The sequence below is a fragment of the Aureobasidium melanogenum genome, assembly GCF_000721775.1.
Source record: "Aureobasidium melanogenum CBS 110374 unplaced genomic scaffold scaffold_9, whole genome shotgun sequence".
Classification (NCBI taxonomy): Eukaryota; Fungi; Ascomycota; class Dothideomycetes; order Dothideales; family Saccotheciaceae; genus Aureobasidium; species Aureobasidium melanogenum.
In genome coordinates this window covers 468,388-493,877 of record NW_024470061.1, presented here as the reverse complement: position 1 = coordinate 493,877, position 25,490 = coordinate 468,388, and the positions used below count along the sequence as shown (strand labels likewise).

At 50.4% G+C, this 25,490-nt stretch overlaps 9 protein-coding genes across 9 annotated transcripts; 6 read left to right on the top strand and 3 right to left on the bottom strand.

The window, feature by feature from the left end:
- Window positions 1-875: 875 nt before the first annotated feature.
- Window positions 876-2,996, bottom strand: M437DRAFT_47510 (uncharacterized protein; the record flags this gene model as incomplete). The annotated part of the gene is made up of 2 exons (XM_041021462.1): window positions 876-1,187; window positions 1,245-2,996. The coding sequence occupies 2 exons, from the start codon at window positions 2,994-2,996 to the stop codon at window positions 876-878; spliced, it is 2,064 nt and encodes a 687-aa protein (XP_040880227.1).
- Window positions 2,997-3,671: 675 nt separating this feature from the next.
- Window positions 3,672-5,542, top strand: M437DRAFT_75087 (uncharacterized protein; the record flags this gene model as incomplete). Its single annotated transcript, XM_041026353.1, has 7 exons — window positions 3,672-3,864; window positions 3,924-3,943; window positions 4,024-4,059; window positions 4,112-4,273; window positions 4,326-4,639; window positions 4,692-4,966; window positions 5,022-5,542. 7 exons carry the CDS (start codon window positions 3,672-3,674, stop codon window positions 5,540-5,542), a joined length of 1,521 nt encoding a protein of 506 aa, XP_040880226.1.
- Window positions 5,543-5,911: 369 nt separating this feature from the next.
- On the top strand, window positions 5,912-6,719 carry M437DRAFT_47989 (OSCP-domain-containing protein; the record flags this gene model as incomplete). Its single annotated transcript, XM_041021570.1, has 3 exons — window positions 5,912-6,388; window positions 6,457-6,549; window positions 6,606-6,719. The coding sequence occupies 3 exons, from the start codon at window positions 5,912-5,914 to the stop codon at window positions 6,717-6,719; spliced, it is 684 nt and encodes a 227-aa protein (XP_040880225.1).
- Window positions 6,720-7,871: 1,152 nt separating this feature from the next.
- Window positions 7,872-9,837, bottom strand: M437DRAFT_75085 (FAD/NAD(P)-binding domain-containing protein; the record flags this gene model as incomplete). Its single annotated transcript, XM_041026352.1, has 3 exons — window positions 7,872-9,027; window positions 9,093-9,429; window positions 9,483-9,837. The coding sequence occupies 3 exons, from the start codon at window positions 9,835-9,837 to the stop codon at window positions 7,872-7,874; spliced, it is 1,848 nt and encodes a 615-aa protein (XP_040880224.1).
- Window positions 9,838-11,471: 1,634 nt separating this feature from the next.
- Window positions 11,472-13,302, top strand: M437DRAFT_84230 (alkaline phosphatase-like protein; the record flags this gene model as incomplete). Its single annotated transcript, XM_041028070.1, has 3 exons — window positions 11,472-11,750; window positions 11,798-12,701; window positions 12,755-13,302. The coding sequence occupies 3 exons, from the start codon at window positions 11,472-11,474 to the stop codon at window positions 13,300-13,302; spliced, it is 1,731 nt and encodes a 576-aa protein (XP_040880223.1).
- A 706-nt stretch (window positions 13,303-14,008) lies between these two features.
- Window positions 14,009-14,419, top strand: M437DRAFT_47692 (uncharacterized protein; the record flags this gene model as incomplete). Its single annotated transcript, XM_041021507.1, has 1 exon — window positions 14,009-14,419. One exon carries the CDS (start codon window positions 14,009-14,011, stop codon window positions 14,417-14,419), a length of 411 nt encoding a protein of 136 aa, XP_040880222.1.
- Window positions 14,420-14,985: 566 nt separating this feature from the next.
- Window positions 14,986-16,420, top strand: M437DRAFT_47520 (cyclin; the record flags this gene model as incomplete). Its single annotated transcript, XM_041021467.1, has 5 exons — window positions 14,986-15,203; window positions 15,263-15,344; window positions 15,401-15,529; window positions 15,581-15,923; window positions 15,975-16,420. The coding sequence occupies 5 exons, from the start codon at window positions 14,986-14,988 to the stop codon at window positions 16,418-16,420; spliced, it is 1,218 nt and encodes a 405-aa protein (XP_040880221.1).
- A 1,320-nt stretch (window positions 16,421-17,740) lies between these two features.
- M437DRAFT_84228 (xanthine dehydrogenase) lies at window positions 17,741-21,922 on the top strand (the record flags this gene model as incomplete). The annotated part of the gene is made up of 2 exons (XM_041028069.1): window positions 17,741-18,175; window positions 18,227-21,922. 2 exons carry the CDS (start codon window positions 17,741-17,743, stop codon window positions 21,920-21,922), a joined length of 4,131 nt encoding a protein of 1,376 aa, XP_040880220.1.
- Window positions 21,923-22,376: 454 nt separating this feature from the next.
- Window positions 22,377-24,093, bottom strand: M437DRAFT_65792 (uncharacterized protein; the record flags this gene model as incomplete). Its single annotated transcript, XM_041024639.1, has 3 exons — window positions 22,377-23,796; window positions 23,849-23,927; window positions 23,985-24,093. 3 exons carry the CDS (start codon window positions 24,091-24,093, stop codon window positions 22,377-22,379), a joined length of 1,608 nt encoding a protein of 535 aa, XP_040880219.1.
- Window positions 24,094-25,490: the final 1,397 nt, after the last annotated feature.

Here is a 25,490-nt window from a genome sequence, read left to right as displayed (position 1 = left end):
GGGAAAGACTATAGATTCTGGGCAGGAGGGTGTTGTGGTGTTTGTTGTCAAGTTGGTGGGGTGGAGGGACATGGTTGTTGCTGTTGACTTTATCTGAGGTGCCCTTTTTGTTGCTTTGGTTTTGTTGAAGTTGCTGAGTGTTGTATGGATCGCTTATCAGGTGAAGTAGACCTAATCGATTTGCGTCGTAGTTGAAGAATTTGAGATGTATTGCTTTGTGTTGGAAACGCGATATTGCTGAGGAAATGTTTGTATGTCTAAGACAGGTGGGAAGGACCCAGTCATTACCTATCTATACTCTCACCCAGTCATTTGGACCATGAAGACGACCGCAGCAGGATCCTTCATCTGGTGGATTCTTCACCGTATCTCGTTTTCCAAGCCACATCGTATAGTGAAGCTGGTCTGGATTGAGTATATGGTCAAAGTGTTCTTACGGCCTTACTCTGCTTTTATCAGCGCCTACCTGCCCAATCGAGCAAAGCCTACTTTCACATCGCGTATTTCTACCGTTAAGCAGTTTTTAAGCCTGGGTCTCTGCGATAGGCGACATCGGTGTGCTTTGTCGTGTCTAGAAGCATGTGAGATGTGGGAGAAGAAGTCAGGCTTAGCGAGTCGTGCTGTGTGGCTTGACATTCAAAAAGACAGGGTCACCTGTTGACACCTGGAGAAAGATAATGGTCGCAAAGATGTCAAACAATTGACATCAAAAATCAGAAAATGAGCTTGCTGTGTTTTATCTAATGTACAGAAAATGCGAATCGTGGCAGAATTTTTCTTTCTTCCGACCAACTTGCAACAGAACGTGGGATATATAACCTGGAATGCTGGAGCAACATAAAAGCCTGATGCATCTAACCTCGCTCTTTCTTAAATTATTCAACCAACCAATTGTCGTCATCGTCGGCTACATCGTAATCCATCTCGGCTGCCGGTCTAGGAGGTCCGAGGTCTTGAGGTTCGTCCATGTTGATGTCCTTGGACGTCTCAGGGGCTGTTTGGGTGGATGCGACAGGAGTGCTGGGAGCAGGATTCGCCATCCACGAAAGCTCGACCTTGCCAAGATGAGGGATGTCAGAGCCATGATTGAGGAACTTCTCAGCTTGATAGCGCTCGGAGAATGCCAGCATAGCCGCGTCTGAGCGTGAGGGATGAGGGCTGATCTGTGTAGACTCCATGAGATCGCTCTGCAAGTTATTAGTACGTTGTTGTCCCAATACAGATGATCTTTCGCGATCACTTACGAATAGCAGATATTGCCTTAGCGCCTCATCTTTTTGAGAGTCCATCTGCTCGTTATCCGGGAAGACGACTGCAACAGTTCTAGGTCTGTTGTCTAGCCTTCTGACAGCACCTCCACGAGGAGCAAAACCACCTCTTCCTCCTCGCCATGCGCCTCGGGGCTGGAAGCCTCCGCGACCTCTGTAGCCACCACGACCACGCGGCGCGAAGCCTTGCCATGGCTGATCTTCATTCGGATTTATGCCCATGCTTACAGCTTCTCTTTCCAACTCTGCGAGTTTGGCTTTCAAAGCATCGGTCTGCGAGGGTGTACCATTGCCATCAGCACCATTAGCGGCGCCATTCTGACCGGTAGCAGCAGCTTGATCCGGAGTACCTGACTTTCCTCTCTCTTTAGCAGCGAGTTTGGCGAGCAGTTTGCTGCGCTCTTCAGCCTGTGCCTTCATCTTCTGCTCCAGTTCTTGTCGCTGTGCCTCTGCCTCGTTGATCTTCTTTTGCTTCTCTTCATGGGCCCGTTGTGCTTCTTCCTGCTTCTTGGCGAACTCGACAGGATCAATCTTTTCCTCTTCTTGCATGTCGACATCACCTTCGCTCTGACCGAAGCCATTCTGGTGGCGCTCCCGTTGCATTCTTTCGGGCTTGTACCAGTAAACTTTGACGAATCTGTTATCGAAAATGACCTTGGGACTATCGTATGCCTTCTTCGCACTATCGTAGTCCTCAAACTTGATGATGGCTAGACGCTTGTAATTCTGCAACTCGACCGACTCGATGGTTCCAAATTCGGAAAAGAAGTCGCGGACAGATTGCTCGTTAAAGTTCTCCTCGGGGATCTGTTCAACAACAACCTGTGTAATAGAGCGATCGTGGTTTGGACCAGCAGACGAAAAATCGGCGCGACCTCCACGACCACCGCGGAAAGCACCTCTATCGCCTCTGCCGCGCCCACGGCCACGACCTCTATCGGAGAACGGACGGCCTTGGGATATCGAAGCGTTTGTAGGATCGTACTCGTCTGCTTGCTGCTGAGGCACCAGAACAGGATCGTTGCCGTGCTCGTGGGGACACGAAGCACCAAGCGCGCAAAAACCTTTTGTGTCGTAGTCGTGACATCTCTGTCCAGAGCGCGGGGTTTGCGCAGAGTTGCCAAAAGCACCAGGCGAGGCAGGGAAGGGCATTTGTGGCATTCCAGGCATACCGGGCATGACAGGTAGACCCATAGCCTGCTGCATTGCCATGAGAGCGGCCATTGGGTTGTTTGGGTCGAACGGAGGCAGAGACTGAGAGGCGGCAGGCATTTGTCCCATGAAACCTCCTCTTTGACCACCACGTCCGCCCCGTCGCATTTGCTTCATGGGACGATCTTGCTGGTAGCCTTGAGCGTGGCCATCGAATGCATTGCTATCGTTGAAGTCGCGCTTCTTTGAGGGGCCTGAGGGAGGGTTGAAGGCGGGTTCGCTAGGCTGGAAAGCAGGGGCAGTAGGTTGGAAAGCGGTCGCGGTGGGCTGCAGGGGCTTGGAATCGGAATTGGAGAGGTGGGCGAAGACGTCGTTAACAAACTGGGTAGTGCTGTCGTGCAAAAAGTCGAGCAAGTTGTCTTGACAGTTTTGCTTGACTTGGTCGTCAGACTCGTCGGACTTGATCAGAGCGATGACATAGTCGGCGAGAACGTCCGAGTCTGCATCCGAGATGTCCTCTAGACGCTTGACGACCCAAGCCTTGAGTTCTTCGGACGCGCTGTCGTCGAGATGCATGGTTGGGCAATTGCTAAGGAAAGACTGAGGGAGCAGCTCCGAGAACTTCACTCTCGGCCTGAATGAGAGAGAGCTTGAAATCCACCCTCGCTACCCCAGTCTTGGCTGAAGTCATTGCTGTGCTTGTACACGCTTTGTGCGCTTGCACAACATTCATGTGAGAGACCCAGAAAGAGTTATCTTGCAGGCCTCTTTCTTGTCCAACACTGTCACCAGATGGTTTGATAGATTCACAATGACTGGTTTTGGCCTGAAGCATTCTAGAGGCGTCTTGGAGAAAGCGGAAACTTTTGGATCATGGACCAGGTCAAGGAGGAAACTCTCAGTAGATTTCTAGTCATATATTGACACGAAGGTTGGTTGCACCAGAGTGGCGGCTTGAATGTCTGGCCTATACACCTCATCAGAGACTAGTTCTTGATGTTGCATGATAGGCATTCTCTATTAGTTGTAGTAGAAACAGTTGCTGTAACTTCGAACAAGCAATGGGAAGATACCTAGTAAATGGTGCACAGGCCATCTTGGGAGACGGGCCTGACGTACGGGGAGACCAACGTCTCTTGCCAGGTCGGAGAGTTCAACCACCCAGCTCGACCAGTCTGCTGTGTACGGCAGTCAATACCACCTTTCACCCTACTATCCTCTTTCCCGACTCAGTTCATCGCCACCGTAATCATGGCCGGAGAGGATTTCACCGTCGACCCCAGGATGATGCACGTCCAGCCTCGCATCCGCTACAACACCATTGGCGGTATCAACGGTCCTCTGGTCATCCTGGACAATGTCAAGTTCCCTAGATTCAACGAGATTGTCTCGCTCACACTGCCCGATGGCACTGAGAGATCTGGTCAGGTCCTCGAAGCTCGCGGTATGCTTTGCCATCCTCACCACCGCCCGAGAACCGCATACTGACACAATCTCGTACAGGCAACCGTGCCGTCGTCCAGGTACGCCCTTCCACTATCGCGACATGACTGCGACTACCGAATCGCAATTCCAAGAGCATGGGACTTACAAAACACAACAGGTCTTTGAGGGAACTTCTGGTATCGATGTCAAGAAGGTGCGGCGAATCAACCAAAAAGGGTCCAGACAGTGGTGCTGATGTGCAGTAGACCAAAGTCGAGTTCAGCGGCCACTCGCTCAAGCTCGGTGTGTCTGAGGACATGCTTGGTCGTGTCTTCGACGGTTCTGGTCGCGCCATCGACAAGGGTCCCAAGGTCCTGGCTGAGGACTACCTCGACATCAACGGTCAACCTATCAACCCCTACGCAAGAGTCAGTCACCATCAAGTCATGCCGTGCAGTTGCGGTATATTGACATTCGCAGGAATACCCCGAGGAGATGATTTCGACTGGTATCTCAACCATTGATACCATGAACTCAATTGCTCGTGGTCAGAAGATTCCCATCTTCTCTGCCGCTGGTCTGCCCCACAACGAAATCGCTGCCCAGATTTGTAGACAGGCCAGTTTGGTCAAGCCCACCAAGGGCGTTCACGATGACCACTCGGACAATTTCTCCATCGTCTTCGGTGCCATGGGTGTCAACTTGGAGACCAGCAGATTCTTCACTCGCGATTTCGAGGAGAACGGCAGTATGGAAAGAGTTACCTTGTTCTTGAACTTGGCAAACGACCCTACGTATGTCCATCTCGTCATGTTTCTTTTGCGCCCTCTACTGAACTTCTACCAGTATCGAACGTATCATCACTCCTCGTCTTGCCCTCACCACCGCCGAATACTACGCCTACCAGCTCGAGAAGCACGTCTTGGTCATTCTTACCGACCTTTCGTCTTACTGTGACGCTCTTCGTGAGGTCTCTGCCGCCAGAGAAGAAGTTCCCGGTCGTCGTGGTTACCCCGGTTACATGTACACTGATTTGTCTACCATCTACGAGCGCGCTGGTCGTGTTGCTGGCAGAAACGGATCCATTACTCAGATCCCCATTTTGACCATGCCTAACGATGGTATGTTCACATTCTCAATCACCAATCACTGTAAATCGTGCTAATGGGCCTGCAGATATCACCCACCCCATCCCCGATTTGACTGGTTACATTACTGAGGGTCAGATCTTCGTTGACCGTCAGCTTATGAACAAGGGTATCTACCCTCCGATCAACGTGCTTCCTTCGCTCTCGCGTCTCATGAAGTCTGCCATTGGTGAGGGTATGACCCGTAAGGATCACTCGGATGTCTCGAACCAGCTGTACGCCAAGTACGCCATTGGTCGTGATGCAGCAGCCATGAAGGCAGTCGTTGGTGAGGAGGCTTTGTCAAGCGAGGACAAGCTTTCGCTCGAGTTCTTGGACAAGTTCGAGAAAACCTTCATCAACCAGGGTGCATATGAGAAGCGCAGCATTTTCGAGTCGCTCGACACTGCATGGGAATTGCTCCGCATCTACCCCAAGGAGCTTCTCAACCGTATCCCCAAGAAGACTCTGGACGAGTGGTACACACGCCGTCCTTCAGACAAGCAAGCCAACAAGGACACCCGCGACAACCAGGACAGACAAGAGAGCGAGAACCTGATTGACGCATAATTGGAGCCGAAGAGTGGATGTGGTTGACTGATTTTCTTTTTTTCTTTTCCTTGTTGTAGATAGCGCCTGTGTTTATACCATACCGCAGTATATCAAGTCTTTGATTGTCACTGATTGCACAATGATTCTGACAGTAAAGCGACTTGTACTTTTGAATCCATTGATCAATCACGTATTACGAGGAGTGCAAGAAGTGACCAAGGAAACAGCGAGGACGTACGGATACGGATGAAAAGCCATGTTGAAAGTCACGTGTGGGCCGTGCTTTCCGCTTCCGCAACGACGGCCGGGCTTTGGGAGTGCAAGAGCTGCGTTGTGCTAAAGGTTGACTCCCATCTCCGCTCATTGTATCTCGCCATCGCCTGCAAAATGTTGTCCGGTCGCATTGCTGCTCGCGCCACCCGCGTGGCCGCTCCTCGCGCTCCCATTGCCGTCAGATCCTACGCCGCCGCCGCCTCGGGCTCGTCTGCCGCTTCCAAGCCTCCGGTCGCTCTCTTTGGCCTCGACGGCACCTACGCCAGCGCCCTCTACACTGCCGCTGTCAAGACCGAGTCTCTGGATTCCACCGCCAAGGGCCTCGAGAACCTCGCTGCCACTTTCAAGAAGGACGCCGCCCTCAAGACCATCCTTGAGGCCCCCACCCTCAGCAACGCCGACAAGTCGCAGATCATTGCCGAGATCCAGAAGTCCATTGGTGTCCAGGACAAGAACAACACCATCAAGAACTTCCTCGAGGCTTTGGCAGAGAACAACAGACTCAACCAGCTTGAGGGTGTTGCCGAGAAGTTCGGCACTCTTATGAGCGCCGCCCGCGGTGAGGTTGAGATGACTGTTGTCAGCGCTGCTGTACGTACATGAAGAAGAAAGAGAAGACTCATATAACAGCAATTGTTTGCTGACATGCCGAATTACAGCCCCTCGACGCCAAGGTCCTCCGCCAGCTCGAGAGCTCCGTCTCCAAGTCCTCATACGTTGGTCAGGGTAAGAAGCTCAAGGTTGTCTCCAAGGTGCGTATTGTGTTCTCGCTATTGACATGTGCAATTTCTCTGATGATTTGACATAGGTTAACCCCGACATCCGTGGTGGACTCATCGTCGAGATTGGCGACCGCACCATCGACCTCAGCGTCTCATCCAAGATCGCCAAGATGAACAAGCTCCTCAGAGACACCCTGTAAATATTTGACTACGATTTTCCCCTCCTCGCCTTGTAGCAACAGAAAAGAAGAATTTATGGCGGTCTTGATTTAAAACGTCGTCCTTCTCCAACCTTTTCAAGAACTTACGCGGTGAATGTGGTAGCTCACATATAAGTTTCGCTTTCTGGTGTGCTCAAATCCTCTCACAGCACGTGGTAATCGCAACCTTGATAAGTTTCATGGACGTTTGCTCATGCCTTTTCAAAATGTGTCCAGCTGTTCCCTTACTCTGTTGTCAATTCCAGGCTTCCTCTCTCTGGCCTTCAAGCTTACACACATCCAGGTCTATTCTTTCAGCATGGATCCTATGCTTATTCCATTGTTCTGCGGAGCTGTATTCGCATGGCTATCTTTCTTCTCTTTGCTGCTCTGGTGGGAACCGCTGCGCAACATGCCATCATGGTTGGCATTCGCACACGTGTCCGTCATCATTTTTATGCTCATTTTCTTGGGCAAGCTCATCATCGAAACAGCTTGTTTCCTTGTACAGGTGACGTTGGCAATGGCGAATCGTGCCCGTGCTTAAAGGACGATTGCTCCTGCCTTTCCAAAATGTGTCCAGCTGTTTCTTTGCTCTGTTGTTGATTTTCCAGACTTCCTCCCTCTGTCCTTCAATCTTGCACACAACCAGGATTATCCTTTCATCATGGATCTTATGCTTATCCCATTCTTCTGCGGAGCTGTGTACGCATGGCTACTTTTCGCATCTTTTCTCTGGCACGCACCCTGGGGCGAGAAGCTATCATGGCTGGCATACGCACACTTGTCCATCGTCGTTTTTACGCTCATCTTGTTGACTATCTACGTTTACAGAGCAGCTCGTATCATAATACAAGAGCTGTTGGCAAGGGGAAATCGTGCCATCGCTTAGATTGCAAATCACATGCATCCCTTCTTGGACTCCTTTCCATGGTATTTCATTCTGGTGGTGGATAATGGCGAGTGGTAAGTTGTTGACTAGCTGAGGAATTGATCGGAAACGCATCACGCTGGAAGGGGAGTCTTGACTGACACGAACAGATCTTGGTCTCTTTAGCCATCGATGCAGCCAGCAAGATTGACAAGTTAACAACAACAACAACGAAAGACTCACAACCATCTGTTCGTACAATCCTTCATTAACGTTATCTTTTACTGCGAGTATGCTCGTATCTTGAACTCGGAATTCTCTTCTGGCAATGGCGCCACCGGCACTTGCTGGAACTGCGGCAGCAAGTAATACGCAAGGTCCCTCCCTTCGATCTGATTAGTACTCCATCCATTACCCAACCACGCCATCTGATTTTCCTCGTCGTATTCGCAATCGAAATCCTCCCATCGCGGACTCCTTAGAGCCTCTATACAATGCAATGTCGATCCCGGCCACAACCCGACCACTGTGTCACCTTTGCGGTACCAACTCTTGCAATCGTCCATGAAGACCGTGTTCTTGAAGTACGCATCTGAGTATGCCAGGAAGTCGCGTACTCGGGCGGCTTTGACAGTCATGGATTTGATGTTTTCCTTTTGGAGCTTGCGAACGCATTTTATCACATAGTCACCGACACTCTCAATCATCATCGTCAGGGATCCAGATCCAATTGCTGAGTTGGGACCTAGCATCATGTACATATTTGGGAACTTGTCTGTTGCGAGGGAGAGATATGATGTTGCACGTTGCTCCCAATGATCCGGCAAGGCGATACCGTCGACACCAGTCACGGGGAAGGGAGGTGGTGCACCAGTGTGGAAGCCCGTCGCGCAGACCAAGACGTCAATTTCATGGAGGGCTCCATCTTCAGTCACTATGCCTTTCGGTTCGATCTTTGTGATTGGTGTGCGGATGAAGTCGACGTTATCCTCAACCAGAGCTTCCAAAAAACCAGGTCCTGGCGTCAATCGTCTGCAGCCAGGCGCAAAACTAGGTTTTAGCCAATCGTAGATTTCAGGTTTCTTCTGCAACCTCGTCTTCATGTTCTCCTCAAAGTGTTTCTGAGCTCCCTTTTGCATGTCTGTGCCCATAATAGTCAATTCGTGGATTTCATTTCCGCCTTCTTCAATCTCCATGCGGAACTTGAAAAAGGCTTCTGGGTCGTCGCGGAAGTGTTTCTTTTGCTCCTCGGTGAATTTGAAACCGTCCATTTTTAGTTTGTCTTGGATGGCTTGACCAAAGGGTGGAGAGATCCAGGTGCGGCTGCGGATGAAGCAGGATAGGTGTGTGCCTGAGAGACGTTGCAGAGAAGGTATGATTTGGATTGCCGAACTGCCACTGCCGATTACTCCAATGCGTTTGTTTGTGAAGTCGTAACTGTAAGGAGAGATTGTCAGTAAGAGATACACACCTTAGTTAGAGATGAATAGGAGACAACATACTCTTGATTCCAAGCAGCCGAATGCATAATCTCTCCTCCAAAACTCCTCAACCCTTCAATCTGTGGCCAGGCTATGTGATTCAAACCTCCTCTTGCCATGATCAAAACATCACTGCTATCTTCGAATGTCCTCTTTGCCTCCAAGTCCTCAATCTGGATGGACCATTTCGAGGCTGCGGCGTCCCAGCGGCAGGACTTGATTTCATGGCGTAGCTTTATGAAGCGATCGACTGAGTACTTTTTCACTGTTGACTCGAGGTATGCTTGGATTTCTGCGGCTGGAGAGTACATAGACGACCAATTTGGGTTTGGGTTGAAGGAGTATTGGTAGGAGTGTGCTGTTTGACTCTATCAATATCTGTCTCCTTCGTCGCAGGGGGAATAAACTTACAGGGGATATCGCAAGCACAGCCAGGATACCTGTTCTCATACCATGTTCCTCCTACTCCAGCGTTCTTGTCATAGATGGTTAATTCGACATTGCGCAGGCGTTCAGGGATGCGGATGCCGTGGTAGATGCCCGAGTAACCTGCTCCCACGACTATGACCTTGATGGGTCTTTGGTTCTCGATGACTGTATCGTGGAGGGTGAATGTAGAAGTTGCGTTGTTGTAGCTTGTGTTGGTGGGTGAATCTACGCGCTTCGTTGCCAGTTGAGGAATGGCATTGGTAGCGATGTTGTCGAGGTCTTGTTCACGGGTGCCATGGTGGTGGTCGTTTTCTGGAACATTGGGGATTGCAGACATGGTTGATGGTGTTGGTGTTTAACACCTAGCAGAGCAGGATACACGTTTGTAGTGTAGAGTACTCCGAGTAGGCAAGATAGGAAAGATAGAAGAGTGTTATGAATCAGGACAGAGATCAATGCAATGCAGGAACGAAACCTAGAGACAGAGAACCGTTACGGAAAGCAAGAAGACGATGATCCCTCTTTTATATACAGCGCGGAACACGCACCGGACAGTGGAGCCAAACCGTACACTGTCCATGTTGCCGAACTCTCCTTCCCAGCTCGCTGCTCCGCACCGTCTTTCAGGTGGAGCACCCATCGACAAGTGGATCCCAAGTGCCATCCGTGGATCTGTCAGCCACTGCCGTGGGGTAACAGGCAAAAAGGAAAGAGAAGATAGGAGAGGCGGTCGGTGCAAGGTTGCGGCAAGTGGATCCACTCTCGAGGAGATGCGGGGTGCGTAAATGTGGGGCTATGGAGACTCGCGGATATGTTGGTTGACTTTTGCGGAAAGTCGGATGTTTTCAGGACGACATCAAGGCAGATACTTCCGGCAGATGGAGTCAGGATGAGTCCTGAGACTTGTCAGGACTAGCGAACACGAGATGACCAGAAAAGGTAGCCAGGGTCGGTATTCATAGATTCCAGATGAAACTTGCTGGGTTTTATGTCTGGATACTCGAGTTGCAAAGGAAAGCGGCATCCACAACATCTACAAGTGGGTCGACAACGCTTGACATGTCTTGATCACGCTTAGGACCAGACTTGTTGGTCGTGCATCATTCGCCTGATTTCATGACACCAACAGCACTGGACGCAGGCATTCGACTCTGATAGGTGAAGTTGAGTAGAGACCAGTATATCAGATAAATGGCATTTGCTTAGAGATCTCACATAAACCAGAATGCCTTCCTTGTTAGCGCGCATGTTTCAATGAGACTTGTTGCAGACTGATGACTTGGCCCCGACAATGCCTTAGTCAGTATCCAAGCCTTGCGCATCTGCCTTGAGCTACACTTGGCTGAATGGCCAATACGACCATGAAAGCCTTCATAGGGTGACCGAATTGTCGTAGCTGTGTTCACGTTGACTCTCATAATCATCCTGTTTGTGACAAGGACAGGCAGTAACGAAGATGAAGAGCTGGAATTACTTACGCCTAAAGCTCAGGCTGCCTTTTTGAATGGTTTCTGACAGCACCTGTATTCATATCGTATGCAGTGGTCTTTTACAGACCTAGTGCGCAAAGTGGAAAATTGAGAATGACGCTGAATTGATCGACAAGCCTGAGCTTTCCTTGACACGACAGGCTGCGCAGAGAGGAAAGAGAGAGGGACATTACTGTAACCAGAGCTGATTTGTGTTGGTGTTTGTGCTGGATGCCTTGATCAAATTTGGACGGTGACGGACGGAGGCCTACTGCATGCTTGAAACGGTAGCATTGACGGATGAGAAGATGGTATAGGAAAGACAGGAGTAACAACTAGTGGACGGGTAGCTATCAGCAGATAAGCCATCTCGTATGGCGCCAAGAATTTCTAGCGTCATAGCATGCGGTCATGAGGACCATCGAGTACTCAGCAATGACCAAGTTCTTGGGTGTTTCGTTTGTTTGAGAGATTTCCTTCTCTCTTCCTCCGCAAGAACACAATGCCTCGAGGACAAGAACCCCTGTTGACGCGTCGTCCGTCATCGCACAACGACGAGCGAGCAACCGAAGAAGATGCTCTTTTGACAGGACAGAGACCGATCCGCCAATCATCCACCTCACGATGGGCCAGATACCGTGAGATTGCCCTCTTCGTCTGGGGTCTCATAGCCACTGCCGCCGTCATCATTCTCGCCGTTGTTTACCAGCATCAATCGTCCAAGACGACTCCTGACAGACATGGCGACCGGCCCACTGGAAAGAGAAACCTCGTCTTCATGGTGAGTATTCTGCTCTACTGTCTCAATTCAGTCACTAACCTACACAGGTGAGCGACGGCATGGGTCCAACCTCGTTGGCCTTGACCCGCGGCTTCAAACAGTATGTCAACGCCCTGCCATGGGACGACACTCTGGTCCTCGATAAGCACTTCATCGGAAACAGTCGTACGCGAAGCAGCAGCAGTCTCGTCACCGACAGTGCTGCTGGAGCCACTGCCTTCAGTTGTGGTCACAAGTCTTACAATGGCGCCATCAGCGTCACGCCCGATCACACTCCCTGCGGTAGTGTCATGGAAGCTGCAAAGAGAGCTGGATACACCACTGGTCTTGTTGTCACCACTCGCATTACCGATGCTACCCCTGCATGCTTCGCCTCGCACGTCAGAACCCGCGCTATGGAGGACCAGATTGCCGAACAACTCATTGGTAATGGTCCCCTGGGCAGAAACGTCGATTTGATTTTCGGTGGAGGAAGATGCCACTTTTTGCCCAACACCACTGCTGGAGGCTGCAGAGCCGACGGTAGAGACTTGATCGCCAATGCGGATGAGCACGATTGGAACTACATCTCCTCTCGTGAGGATTTTGACAACCTTGGTTCTTCCGTCGAGCTTCCTCTGCTTGGTCTGTTCGCACCCACCGATATTCCTTTCGAAATCGATCGCAGACACGTCGACGATGACTACCCATCGCTTGAAGAAATGACAAAGACTGCACTTCGTGCTCTCAGCGATGCCACAAAAGACAGTGAACAAGGCTTCTTCATCATGATTGAGGGAAGCAGAATCGACCATGCTGGTCATAACAACGACCCCGCCGCACAGGTTCACGAGGTTCTTGCTTATGACAGAGCCATGCAGGCTGTTCTCGACTTCCTTGAGGAAGATGACACTGAGGGTCTTATGGTTGCTACCAGTGACCATGAGACTGGTGGCCTGGCTACTGCTAGACGTATGTCTCTCCATGTCCTTTCTCATTTTCAATCTTGCTAATGAACAACCCAGAGTTGAACGTTGACTACCCCGAATATCTCTGGTACCCTGGCGTTCTCGCCAACGCAACTCACAGTGCCGAGCACACTGCCCGTCTGTACTTCTCCCACCTGTCAGCTTCCAAGCCCTCCAAGGCCGACCTTCCCAAGTATCTCACTAAGCTTATCAACGACAACTTGGGCATCAAGGACGTGACTCGCGAAGAGATCGATTACCTGATCGAGCACCCAGTCTTGAGCCCATGGACCATGTCTCAGATCATCAGCAAGCGCAGTCAGACTGGTTGGAGCACTCACGGTCACAGTGCCGTTGATGTAAACATCTACTCTTCCAACCGTCATGCCTCAAAGAAGCTGCACGGAAACCACGAGAATACCGAGGTTGGCGAGTTTTTGCGTTGGTACCTCAATGTTGAAGATGAGATGAAGGAAGTCACAAAGGAGCTGAAGGATAAGCTCGAGATTTCTGGTGGTGAGAGTTGGTTAGGTGCTGTTCCTTCCCAGGAGGACCTGGCTGTTGTGGCAAGCCATCTGATGAGCCCTCAAAGAGGCTTTGATTAATCGCATTGTTCGGTTGAAAGAGATCAGGGCATTAGCATAGGATGTTTTGAAGGTGCATTGCATTGATAGAGCATATACCCACTTTTGTTGGAGACAAGCATGTCGTGTTAGATACATATGGAACCATCTAGTTTTTTACTCTCATTCTCTTTGATCTATCATGTCTTTGCAATAGAAGATGGCCATCCTAGCATACAGCTAGGCATGGAGGATCCTACATCATATGCCCTTTCAGCTTGACAAGATCAAAGGCACACTGGCTCCTGTCGAAGCCAAAGCTGAAGTAGATATATCAAAGGGCCAGGACACCCTTCGTGCTCTAGCGTAGAAGATTCCGTCCAAGCGCTGGTGTCCAAGAGATACTGGTCACGAGTCAGGGACGTGCACTGGGTAGCGAAGAAGCCCATACCAACCACCACACATTACTCGCGGCAATTTCATAGCAAGCAGTGACGGAGTCGGAGTCGCAGCCATCTAAACAAGCAAAGTGACAACGCCGTGTCTTGCAAATTGCCCACAAAGTTCTTTCCATCATCCAGAGGAGTTGTCTCTGTTTCTAGATCCTCCTGGTTTTAACTATCTCTCCAGAAAGGTAAGCATACATCCTCTAGGCGATGTCCAATGGCACATCTAGTGTAGCCTTACATCGCCAGTCCTGCACACGATCTTACTGATGGGTAATGATAGCAAGATGGAGTCCCGCGTGATGCGGCAGAGAAGCAGCAGGCCTGTATGTCGCATGTGGCAGATGGGCCGCTGCCACCTGAGCAGTATCCAGTGCGACTTCCGCCATGCTGATCCTAGCGTGACTGCGCAACCCATGCTTGCTGAGGCGTTTGTCCCCCAAACTCGTTCTTCTGATACTCGCTGGGAGTTTGGCAACCATGCTGTCCACAGAGACAGACAGCCTCTGCAGGAGATTGTGCTTCCTGCTTCTTTGACATCGACTCAGGAGTATGAGCAAGACGGTCAGAGTGCTCAAGATGACGCTGGTCAGAGCACTTGGGGGAGTCCTAGAAGCAGTCCACAGCGTTGGTCTAGGGCCAACCCTGCTGGAGGAAGGCAGACCAGTACATCTCGTAAGTTGCCTCTTTGCCTTCTCAAGCCCGAGCATTGAGACGGCGTGTTGACGGAAGCATAGGTGAAAGTACACCAATGGGTGTTGGATACCAGAATGACACGTCTAATGCTTGGAGAGCTACAGCTTCCACCGACGCTGGTGTGTTGCAATCATGACCCGAACTTACTGGAGAATTCTGTCTGACATTGCTATAGCTACTGGACTGGAGCAGGACATCACAGTATGGGAAGACCAAGAGGAAGTCTCGGCTGGCAGTGCTCCCATGAGCATGAGTAGGAGTGACAGTGACAGCGACAGCGAAGACGGTATGCTTGGTCCGGCTTGGTCAACCTACAAGATTGCTGATGACATCTCCTCCAGAAATCTCCAGATTGGCCAGAATTGAAGAGGAGGCTTACAACGAGGCAGAAGAGGAAGACGACAAGGAAAATAAACTGCCAGTCGTCATGCCGAGAAGGATGGTCGTCAACGAGAGAGAGAACCAGCGTCGTCGCTCGAGGTTCGAGCGCGACTTCGAACGCACGGACATCATGAGAGCACGTCCATCTCCATCACCATCGCGCCCTCACATCTTTACATCAACCAACTCTCCATTGCGCAACATGAGCCACTCAAGAGAGATGTCTCAGAACGGCGCTGCTCCCAGCGACAATGGCGTTGTTGGTCCACACCCCTCATTCATCCAAGTCGCCAATCCATACATCTTCCAGCAGCAGTTGCAGAACTCTTTGAATGCTCTTGGCGCAACTGAACACAAGGAAGACAGCATCCGTCTCCAGGGCGTCCACTACATCGACAGTGTCAGAAAGGCTCTGCAGTTGTAAGACAATCCTTATCTTTTTACATGTTAGAATTTCTAACTTTTGCTTTTCAATACAGACCTGTTCGCACCTTCAACACTGCTGTTGTCTACTATCACAAATTCCGCTTAGTCCATGCCGACAGCGAGTACATGTGGGCAGTAAGTAACATACTTCTTATCAAGCTTGAATTGCTATCCTTGCTAACTTTTGATAGGACGCCGCCGCTGCCGCACTTTTCACTGCCTGCAAGATTGAGGACACTCTCAAGAAGTCGCGTGAAGTTCTTTGCGCCGCCTGGAACCTCAAGCTTCCCTCATCAGAGCACCTGAGCCCTGATGATCCCGTAAGTCCTGATTTGGTCATACCAAGACATTTGTATACTGATCTTCGTCAGGTTTTTGAGCAGCCATCAAAGACCGTAGTCGGCATAGAACGTCTCATGCTCGAATCTGCTGGTTTCGATTTCAGAACCAGACATCCTCAGGAAACTGTTGTCAAGATCGTCAGAGACTCGGGCTGGCCCAAGGACACACTGGGCAGAACCGCTTACAACATGTCTATCGACATTTACCGCACATTCGCTCCTCTGAAGCAGACCGCTCAGACCATGGCAATTGCCTGTATCGAACTGACCGCACGCCTCTTGAATCTGACCACAGACTTCAACATGGACGCAATCGTCGGCCCTGAAGGTCTTAACCTGGAGAAATGGTCCACTACCCGCGGCGAGATCATGGGTACGTGCTGACTTCCTGCAACCCGTCAAGCAAAACTGACCAAAACCACAGAGACTCTGCTGGACCTGCTTGACCTCTTCACCCACCACCGCCATGCCACCATTGTCGGCAACCAATTCTCCATCGACAACTACATCGCGGTGCGCATCACTCTGAACAAGGAGGCCACCGCCCTCAACCTCCCTCGCTACACCGAGACCATCGACGCCCCCAAGTCGGACCTCAATGGTGCAGCCAATGGTGCCTCCAAGCACTCGCCAGTCTCCCCGGCTCTCCCTGGCGCAACCAACCAGAGCCCCAACTCCCCTCCTGCAATGGGCCCGACCTCGGCCACGGGTGCGCGCAGCAGAGTGGGCGAGCGTGGCAAAGACGGCACCGTCCGTTTCATGCTCTCTGCTGAGCGCGCTCGTGCCGAGAAGGAGGCCGTGGCAAAGTACTTTGCCGCCGACGAGTACGAGACCTACGAGGAGGAGGTCGATGTTCCTCTCGGCCAGTAGGTTCTCTGTGCTCGTTGGTTGGCTTTTGTGTTTTTTCTTCTGGCGTCAAGCATGAAGGCATTGCATAGCGAGGGGTTTTGGGTGGCGTCTGGAGGTCGATTGTCTATAGGGACTCGGTTGTGCATTAAAAGAAAGATACCCCTCTCGATCGGAGCGTTTTGTTTTTGTTAGATTACCACAATGCAGAAAGAAAATTGCCCAATATTTCATCAAGTCTTCAGCGTACTTAGACTCTCTCATGCTAATCGAACCAAACGCATAATGTTATCGTGAGAGAGAGCAGTGTCTTTTGAGATGTATCAGCCCAAAGGTTCTCTCTAGGCATGTTCTCGATGTGAACATGATCTTGCATTCCTATAGTTGAAATCTGTTTATGCATTGCATAGGAAGGATTCAAGCTGAGCTCTCCTCCAACGACACGAAACAGTCTTGCATACTATAAAAATGCAAAATCGTAATTGATATCAGGAGTTCGTCCACAGAGAGACATTTGTAAACCACTCTCACTGGAAAGTATCATTCTTTTTGACGATACCGTACCTTTTCATAACTGCAATCTGACAGCTATCGCTAGACGAGAGAACACGCAAACCGAGGAAAATTATGTGAGTGAGGCAAAAGGACAAAAAGTGAAGCTCTCCATCAGGGAATCGAACCCTGGTCTCCCGCGCTTGACGAGATTTTAATCTTGACAAGCGGAAATCATGACCACTAGACCAATGAAGATGAACTAGCTGTGCTAGTATTGGTGTCACATGATGAGAAATGCTTGATGATTACTCAATATGTTCAGTCATCCTGAGTCTAACCAGAGATGGTACGAGCTTGCTCATGCCTAAAGCCGATATCGCCGGTCAGACAACTGTCGAGCATCTAGCCCGTCGGACGCCGCCGACACCTCACAGAAGACATGACAGACCGATATTCGAGCGATTACTTGAGAGGTCGGCAAGGAGCAATGACAAACAGATTCGCGAACTGCCGTATCTGTGTGAATGAGGCGCACGGCTGGGGTTGTACAACGGCAATGAATGCTCTTGGTGGGCAAGAGGCTCAGGGACTGTTGGACGCTGTGCCCCGCGTTGTTTGGGATGCGCTGAAAGATGGACGGCGTGAGCGGCGGCCACTGATAAGACACAGAAGGGTAATCCCATATGCCTTCATGGACCTTCCCCGTTTGGTGATTTGACTCCTTTGCTCTTTGGTAGCTGTTTGACGAGCTAGATTCCTAAAGACACTTCTTCTTCGCCACACTCCGCTCCATACCTAGTTGTGGTCTATACATGAACTGAGCCCGAGATCGAACCATCATTGTCCAACATGGCACCTGGATTGGTCGACCCTGAACCTGCCGTCTCGCAGACGGCAGTGCGTACTCTTTCGTCCATCACCGAGGAATACGACGACACTCTGAGATTCTACCTGAACGGCACAAAGGTGGTGCTCGACACAGCAGACCCCGAAGTCACACTGCTCGAATACCTCCGTGGTATTGGCTTGACAGGAACAAAGCTCGGTTGTGCTGAGGGAGGCTGCGGTGCATGCACAGTCGTCGTGTCGCAGTTCAACCCAACAACAAAAAAGATATACCATGCTTCAGTCAATGCATGTCTGGCTCCTCTGGTCAGTGTCGACGGCAAGCATGTCATTACCGTCGAGGGTATTGGTAGCGTCAAGAACCCACACCCTGTGCAAGAGAGAATCGCCAAAGGAAATGGAAGTCAGTGCGGTTTCTGTACCCCTGGCATAGTTATGGTACGAGTGCTTCTATTACGCCCGACCTACAGAGCTAACACAGCTTCATAGAGTCTTTACGCCCTATTACGAAACACGCCCGAACCGACAGAACACGAAATCGAAGAAGGATGCGACGGCAACCTCTGTAGATGCACAGGATACAGACCCATCCTCGATGCCGCCCAAACGTTTAAGAAGTCCTCGAACGGCAGTGCCTGCTGCAAAGACAATGGCTCGGCCGAGTCCACCGAAGGAGGATGCTGCAAGTCAAATGGCAATGCCACAAAAATCACACCACCCTCAAATGGCTGTGGAAGAGTAGGAGGATGCTGTCAGGACGGTAAAGGATTCTCTGATGATCAACCCATCAAGCGTTTCACGCCCCCTGGCTTCATCGAATACAACCCAGATACACAACTCATTTTCCCTCCAGCGCTCAAGAAGCACGAGCTGAAGCCGCTAGCCTTCGGAAACAAGAAAAAGAAGTGGTTCAGACCAGTCACACTCCAACAACTACTAGAGATTAAGAGTGTCTACCCTTCAGCAAAGATCATTGGTGGTTCATCAGAGACACAGATCGAGGTCAAGTTCAAGGGCATGCAATATACTGCTTCCGTATTTGTTGGCGATATTGCAGAGTTGCGTCAATACGAGTTCCACGACGATTACCTAGAGATTGGTGGAAACGTTGTTTTGACCGACCTCGAACAGATTGCTCGCGATGCAATCGAAAAGTACGGGCCTTCTAAGGGACAGCCTTTCAAAGCCATCCTCAAACAGCTCAAGTACTTTGCTGGACGTCAAATCAGAAATGTTGGTACGCCGGCAGGAAATCTGGCAACAGCTTCACCCATCTCAGATCTGAACCCTGTCTTTATGGCTACCAACGCTATCATTGTCGCCAAATCACTGGAACAGACTATTGAAATCCCCATGTCCGACTTCTTCAAGGCATACAGATTGACTGCTCTGCCTGCGGACGCCATTATCGCAAGCATCAAGATCCCCGTTTTCAAGGAGAAGAATGAATACATGCGGGCATACAAGGTGTCCAAGAGAAAGGATGACGATATCGCTATCGTCAACGCTGCTCTTCGCGTGGTCTTGAGTGATTCAAACGATGTCGAAGACTGCAGTTTGGTCTATGGTGGCATGGCTCCTGTCACCATATCCGCCAAGGAAGCAGTAAAAGCTCTCACTGGCAAGAAGTTCACTGATCCCAAGACGCTGGAAGCTGTCATGAACGGATTGGAGAAAGACTTTGATCTCAGATTCGGTGTCCCTGGTGGTATGGCTTCTTACCGCAAGTCTTTAGCTCTTGGCTTCTTCTATCGCTTCTACCATGAGATTCTGTCCGAGCTTCCTGTCACCGATGCCAACATTGACCACGACGCCCTCGGAGAAATCGAGCGTATCATCTCCTTTGGCAAGAAGGATCACAAGGCTGGAGAAGCATATGAACAGAAGATTCTCGGCAAGGAGCAACCACATGTGGCAGCCATGAAGCAGAGCACTGGAGAGGCACAGTACACAGACGATATCCCTGTGCAAAAGAATGAGCTTTACGGATACATGGTCTTGTCGACCAAGGCACATGCCAAGATTCTGAGTGTGGACTACGAGGCTGCATTGGAGATTCCTGGTGTTATCGAGTGGGTCGACCACAGAGACCTGCCCAATCCCGAGGCGAACTGGTGGGGTGCACCAACCTGCGATGAGGTCTTCTTCGCTGTGGATGAAGTCTTCTGTGCAGGTCAGCCAATCGGTATGATCTTGGCCAACTCAGCAAAACTCGCCGAGGCGGGTGCCCGTGCAGTCAAGGTTGAATATGAAGAATTGCCGGCCATCTTCACCATCGAGGAGGCTATCCTGAAAGGAAGTTACTTCAACCATTACAGATACATCCAGAATGGTGATGTCGACAAAGCTTTTGCTGAAGCTGACCACGTATTCTCTGGTGTTGCTCGCATGGGCGGTCAGGAACACTTCTACTTGGAGACCAATGCTTGTGTTGCTGTCCCCAAGCCTGAAGATGGCGAGATGGAGATCTTCAGCAGCACACAAAATCCTTCTGAGACACAGACATATGTTGCTCAGGTGACAGGAGTTGCAGCCAACAAGGTTGTCTGCCGTGTCAAGCGCCTGGGTGGTGGCTTTGGTGGCAAAGAAACACGTTCCATTCAACTTGCAGGCATCGTTGCTACAGCTGCCAAGAAGATTGGCCGACCAGTTCGTTGCATGCTCAACCGTGATGAGGATATTTTGACTTCAGGTCAAAGACATCCCTTCCTTGCTCGCTGGAAGGTTGCAGTCAACAAAGACGGCAAGCTTCAAGCATTGGATGCCGATGTTTTCAACAACGGAGGATGGAGTCAAGACCTCAGTGGCGCTGTCGTTGATCGCGCTCTTTCTCACTGCGACAACGTTTACAAGATCCCTAACGTATTCGTTCGCGGACGCGTTGCTAAAACCAACACGGTGTCTAACACTGCTTTCCGTGGATTTGGTGGTCCTCAGGGCATGTTCATCACCGAAACTTTCATGTCAGAAATCGCAGACAAGCTCGGCATGGACGTCGATCATCTTCGCGAGATCAACATGTACCAGCCCGGCGACAAGACCCACTTCCTTCAGGAGCTCAAGGACTATTACGTGCCTCTAATGTACAAGCAAGTCAAGGAAGAATCCAACTACGAGGAGAGAAAGAAGGAAGTTGCTGCTTACAACGAAAAGAGCAAGTACTTCAAGCGCGGTATCTCGCTGATTCCTACCAAGTTCGGTATCTCGTTCACCGCACTTTTCTTGAATCAGGCAGGTGCATTGGTGCACATTTACCATGATGGATCCGTTCTCCTCGCGCATGGAGGAACAGAAATGGGTCAAGGTCTGAACACCAAGATGATCTCTATCGCCGCCGAAGATCTCGGCGTCGCCATGGAAGATGTCTTCATCTCCGAAACTGCCACCAATACTGTTCCTAACACATCGTCCACCGCCGCCTCAGCATCTTCTGATCTCAACGGCTACGCCATTCACAATGCCTGTGCACAACTCAACGAGCGCCTCGCTCCATACAGGGAGAAACTCGGCCCCAAGGCTACCATGAAAGAGCTCGCTCACGCCGCCTACTTCGACCGTGTCAACCTTTCAGCCCAAGGTCACTACAAGACTCCTGATATCGGCTACGTCTGGGGTCCCAACACTGGCCAGATGTTCTTCTACTTCACCCAAGGTGTGGCAGCAGCCGAAGTCGAAATTGACACCTTGACAGGAGAATGGACTTGCCGCCGCGCTGACATCAAGATGGACGTTGGCCGCAGTATCAACCCAGCCATCGACTATGGTCAGATCGAAGGCGCTTTCGTGCAAGGCATGGGTCTCTTCACCATGGAAGAATCACTTTGGCACCGTGCATCTGGCCAGATCTTCACGCGCGGCCCTGGTGCCTACAAGATTCCTGGCTTCCGCGATATCCCCCAAGAATTTAATGTCTCGCTTCTCAAAGACGTGAACTGGGAGAATCTGCGCACGATTCAGAGATCCAGAGGTGTGGGTGAGCCACCGCTGTTCATGGGCAGCGCTGTCTTCTTCGCTATCAGAGATGCGCTCAAAGCGGCTAGAAAGCAGTGGGGCGAGGAAGAGGTACTTGAGTTGCACTCGCCTGCAACAGTGGAGAGGATCAGACTGTCGTGTGCGGACCCTATCATCAAGAGATCCATGGTCGTGCCTCAGGAGGGCGAAAAGAGTTTCTTCCTAAGCATTTAGATGTGTTAGGTGTTGATGTCGCGATTGTCTCTTCTTTTTCTTGGGGAGTTAGGTTATTGGAATCAGGTTTCCAAGGCGTCTTATGATCTCAACAGTTCAAATGATTTATCAAACAATCAATCTATCCTTCAACTTCTGTCTTTGTTTGTGCACAAAACTCGCTCAGGTCGTGCCTTCCTTTTCTGCAGCTCGCAATCAATCGCGCCTTCCTTGCATGAAGTAAACAAGACGTTGCTTCCGAATTTTGCTCCGAATTCGTTTCTTCCTCATGTACTCTGTGGATCCTTTCTTGCATAGTAAATGCTTCCATACCTCGTTCAAGTGCGCACAAGGGAGGGCCGTGCAAAGTAGGTGAGCAAAAAGAACTTTTCTTCTATCCATTATAGACAATATACACAAGACAAGATAGTGGTATCTGAACTAAAAGAAACTGACGATCTAAACAGAGGAGAGATTAATATCCAGCACGCGTAAAGTTGCTGAATCCATAATTGAGCCTCTGGCCTCTTGCAGCAGGATAGAACTGGCTACTCTCCGACACTCCAACACGATCGGCCACAGCTCTCTTAGAGTTAGTCTTTGCAGCCGCTGCAGCAGCATCAGAGTAGAGACCAGAAGAATATCCATAAGCAACGAGCACAGCAGGATTGGCGACGTCGAAGTAGCCAGAAGTATCGGTATCACTCTGCTCAGAGAAGTACTGGACACACTGCCAAACTCCATCGCCTTCACCAGCCAGGCCTTCGTCGCTGGTGCTGATAAAGTGCAGATCGAATGAGAGATACTCATTTGGATCTTCGTAGCGGTAGTATGCGTCTTCGGCACATTGCTGAACGGCTTGATCGGCAGTGAGTGTGCCGGTGAGGTTTGTAGTGACAGGAGGGAAGTTTTCTGAGTAGTAGGCATTTCCAGGGTTGTTGGGGTTTTCGGTGTAGCCACAACCTCGGTAGAAACGTGTATATTCAGTGTCAGCCACAGTGATGGTGGCAGATGGTGTGTTGGACGGAGCACGAGAACAGGTCGAGGCAGTTTCAGTGGAGGTCGAGGAAGCGGTGACACCATTGGAGGCGTGTGAGGTTTGAGTTGAAGCACCTGAACTCGAGCCTGCTTTAGACGCAGAAGCCGAAGTGTAGACTGTGACCACGCGAGTGGCAGTAGCCTGAGCGCCAACCGTCTTCACACTGGTCACAGTTCTGATCGATACGATCTGCGCTTCACTCGATGCTCTGACGGTGCTTGAAGCTCGAACAGTCACGGTAGTTTGAGCGACAGTGATGGTTTTCTGAGGAGAGTCGACCGTCTTCACGCTGGTGACGGTCTTCTGGGAAGATCCAACTGCGCTCAAAGTCGTGGTTTTGAACACAGTGGTTGGTCTGGGGGTCTGGTTGTTCGCTGTGATGGTCGTTTTAGCAACCGTCAAGGTGGCCGTAGGCTTGAGAGTAATCGTAGTCTTGGCTATGGTCACGACAGATTTTCCACTAGGACTGCTCGATCCTGAGGCCTTTGCAGTGATTGTGGTCTTTGCAATGGTGACTTTCTGAGTCACGGTCGTTCTGGCAATGGTCTTGGTAGACTCGGCAGCATTTGAAGCCTTGGCCGTCACCGTGCTAAAGATAGTGTGCTTCTCGGTGATCGTTGAAACACCAGTGGTCAGGATGGGTACAGATCGGACTGTAGTCAGAGCGACCGTCGATCTTGCAACCGTGACGGTGGAATATTGAACAATAGTTCTAGTAGCGACCTTGAATGTCGAGATTGGTGTCCAGTCAGCGCCAATTCGTGCTGCAGGCTGGAAGTGACCATCGATGATGCATTGGCAAACATCGTAGACTTGTTGTGTGTTCAGGCCGGGAATCGGGCTCTGGGTTCGAGGACTTTGTCATGTAAGCTCAGAAATGGCATGGAATGGACGTAGAACAGACTTACGTTGCCACATAGTATTGGCAGAACGGGAGGCCATACTTGATGTCCTCGTTAAAGATTTCTAGATGAGATACAACGCAAGCTGTAGTTTTAATAAGCATCTGAAAGTCATTCCATGAATGCGGCCGCATGAACATACCTGATGCTCTAGGGATGACATTCACGCTTTCTCGATCGGCGTTGGATAGGGGAGATGCAATAGTGAGTGTCGACAGCAAAGCTGCAGTGATTAAGGAAAGAAGCTGCATGATGATCTCTTCAAGCTACCAGAGCCCAAGGTCGGATACAAATGAGTGTAGTTTGAGAACGTTGATGGAATGAGCTGCAACTCGTTTCCTTCTTGTTGAGAAGTTCGAGAAATCACCTTGAGCGTCTAAGCAAATGGGTTGGCAGGGAGAGGCTTTTCTATCAAGCCGGTGCTTCCTCGATCATAGCCCATCGTGAAAGCAGGTTTGCTTGATAGCGCGACGTTTACACTAGAATTATGTGGTCACCATACGTGCTTACTATGGTATAGTATACCAAGTGGAGGCCGGCAAAGCAATAGCCTCCAACGGCTACAAGGTGATCCTGTGCCGAGAAAAGGTAGGGCATAAGAGCTTGAGACGTTGGTGACTAGGATGGCCTTTTTCGGAGTAAAAGAGAGACAAAAGTTCGGTCTGTCGCAGCCGGGAAGGTACAACCGGAAACACAAACCATACGGTGACAACGGTCTTGTTCTTATACATGTTCTGCCCTATACACACTCGACTTGTCGTGACGAATTATGGGATCATGTCGTGGTTGTGTCTCTGTCCACAAAATACTCGGTAGACGTGATCACTCGCACCGTGATCGAAGCATCCTCGATTGAGGTATTTTCAATCATACCAGCATGATGGAAGTTACAATATTGGTAGATGACCAAGGAAGCAGGCAGGCACGTTGCAGAAGGATTCCCTCGGACGTCGGTCGTATGCAGGGTGTGTCCGATATGATTGGTATTGACGCCCTTGGTATATGTATAAACAACGGTAAGAATGCTGCCGCGCAACCGAGAGCATGACTCTGACACTGCGGATGGTATTCCGAATATCTCGCTTGAGATACAGCGCAGGGCTACTCCCATATCGCGATGTCCTTGAATCATGATCAATTCGATTTGATCATATCACATCGGGCCAGTCATGCTTGGTGGGGGTCTCAGCACCAAAGCTCTGTATGTGCTCACAGCCAATCCATCATCCAACTTCCTCCCAGCCTCCTCCTTTCCTTCATGACTCGGGCATCCTCGCACGCGGTACGCAAATAGTTTGCCAATATCGGCCTGGACTCTCGAGAGAGTGATCGTTTTCTAGAAGGATTCGTCGTTTCTGACCGTTTAATTTTAATAGCTTCAGCGTTTACCAGCACCAACGGCCTTGGCTCTCCTCTATCTATCATCATGCCAGTATCGGATCTACCACACGCATGCTATGTATGCATAGTTTGGCTGTCTGGCAACCTCACTATCTCGTTGCAGTGGATAGGCTCACTAGTATGTGAACAATATGGCATGAACCATCGCACTATACCTATTTCCGGTTCATGGCCCACAAAGAGAGAGGACGACACGATGTGCCTTCATTTCAAGTGAACAGTATAACTCGAGGCGAATGTTACTTAG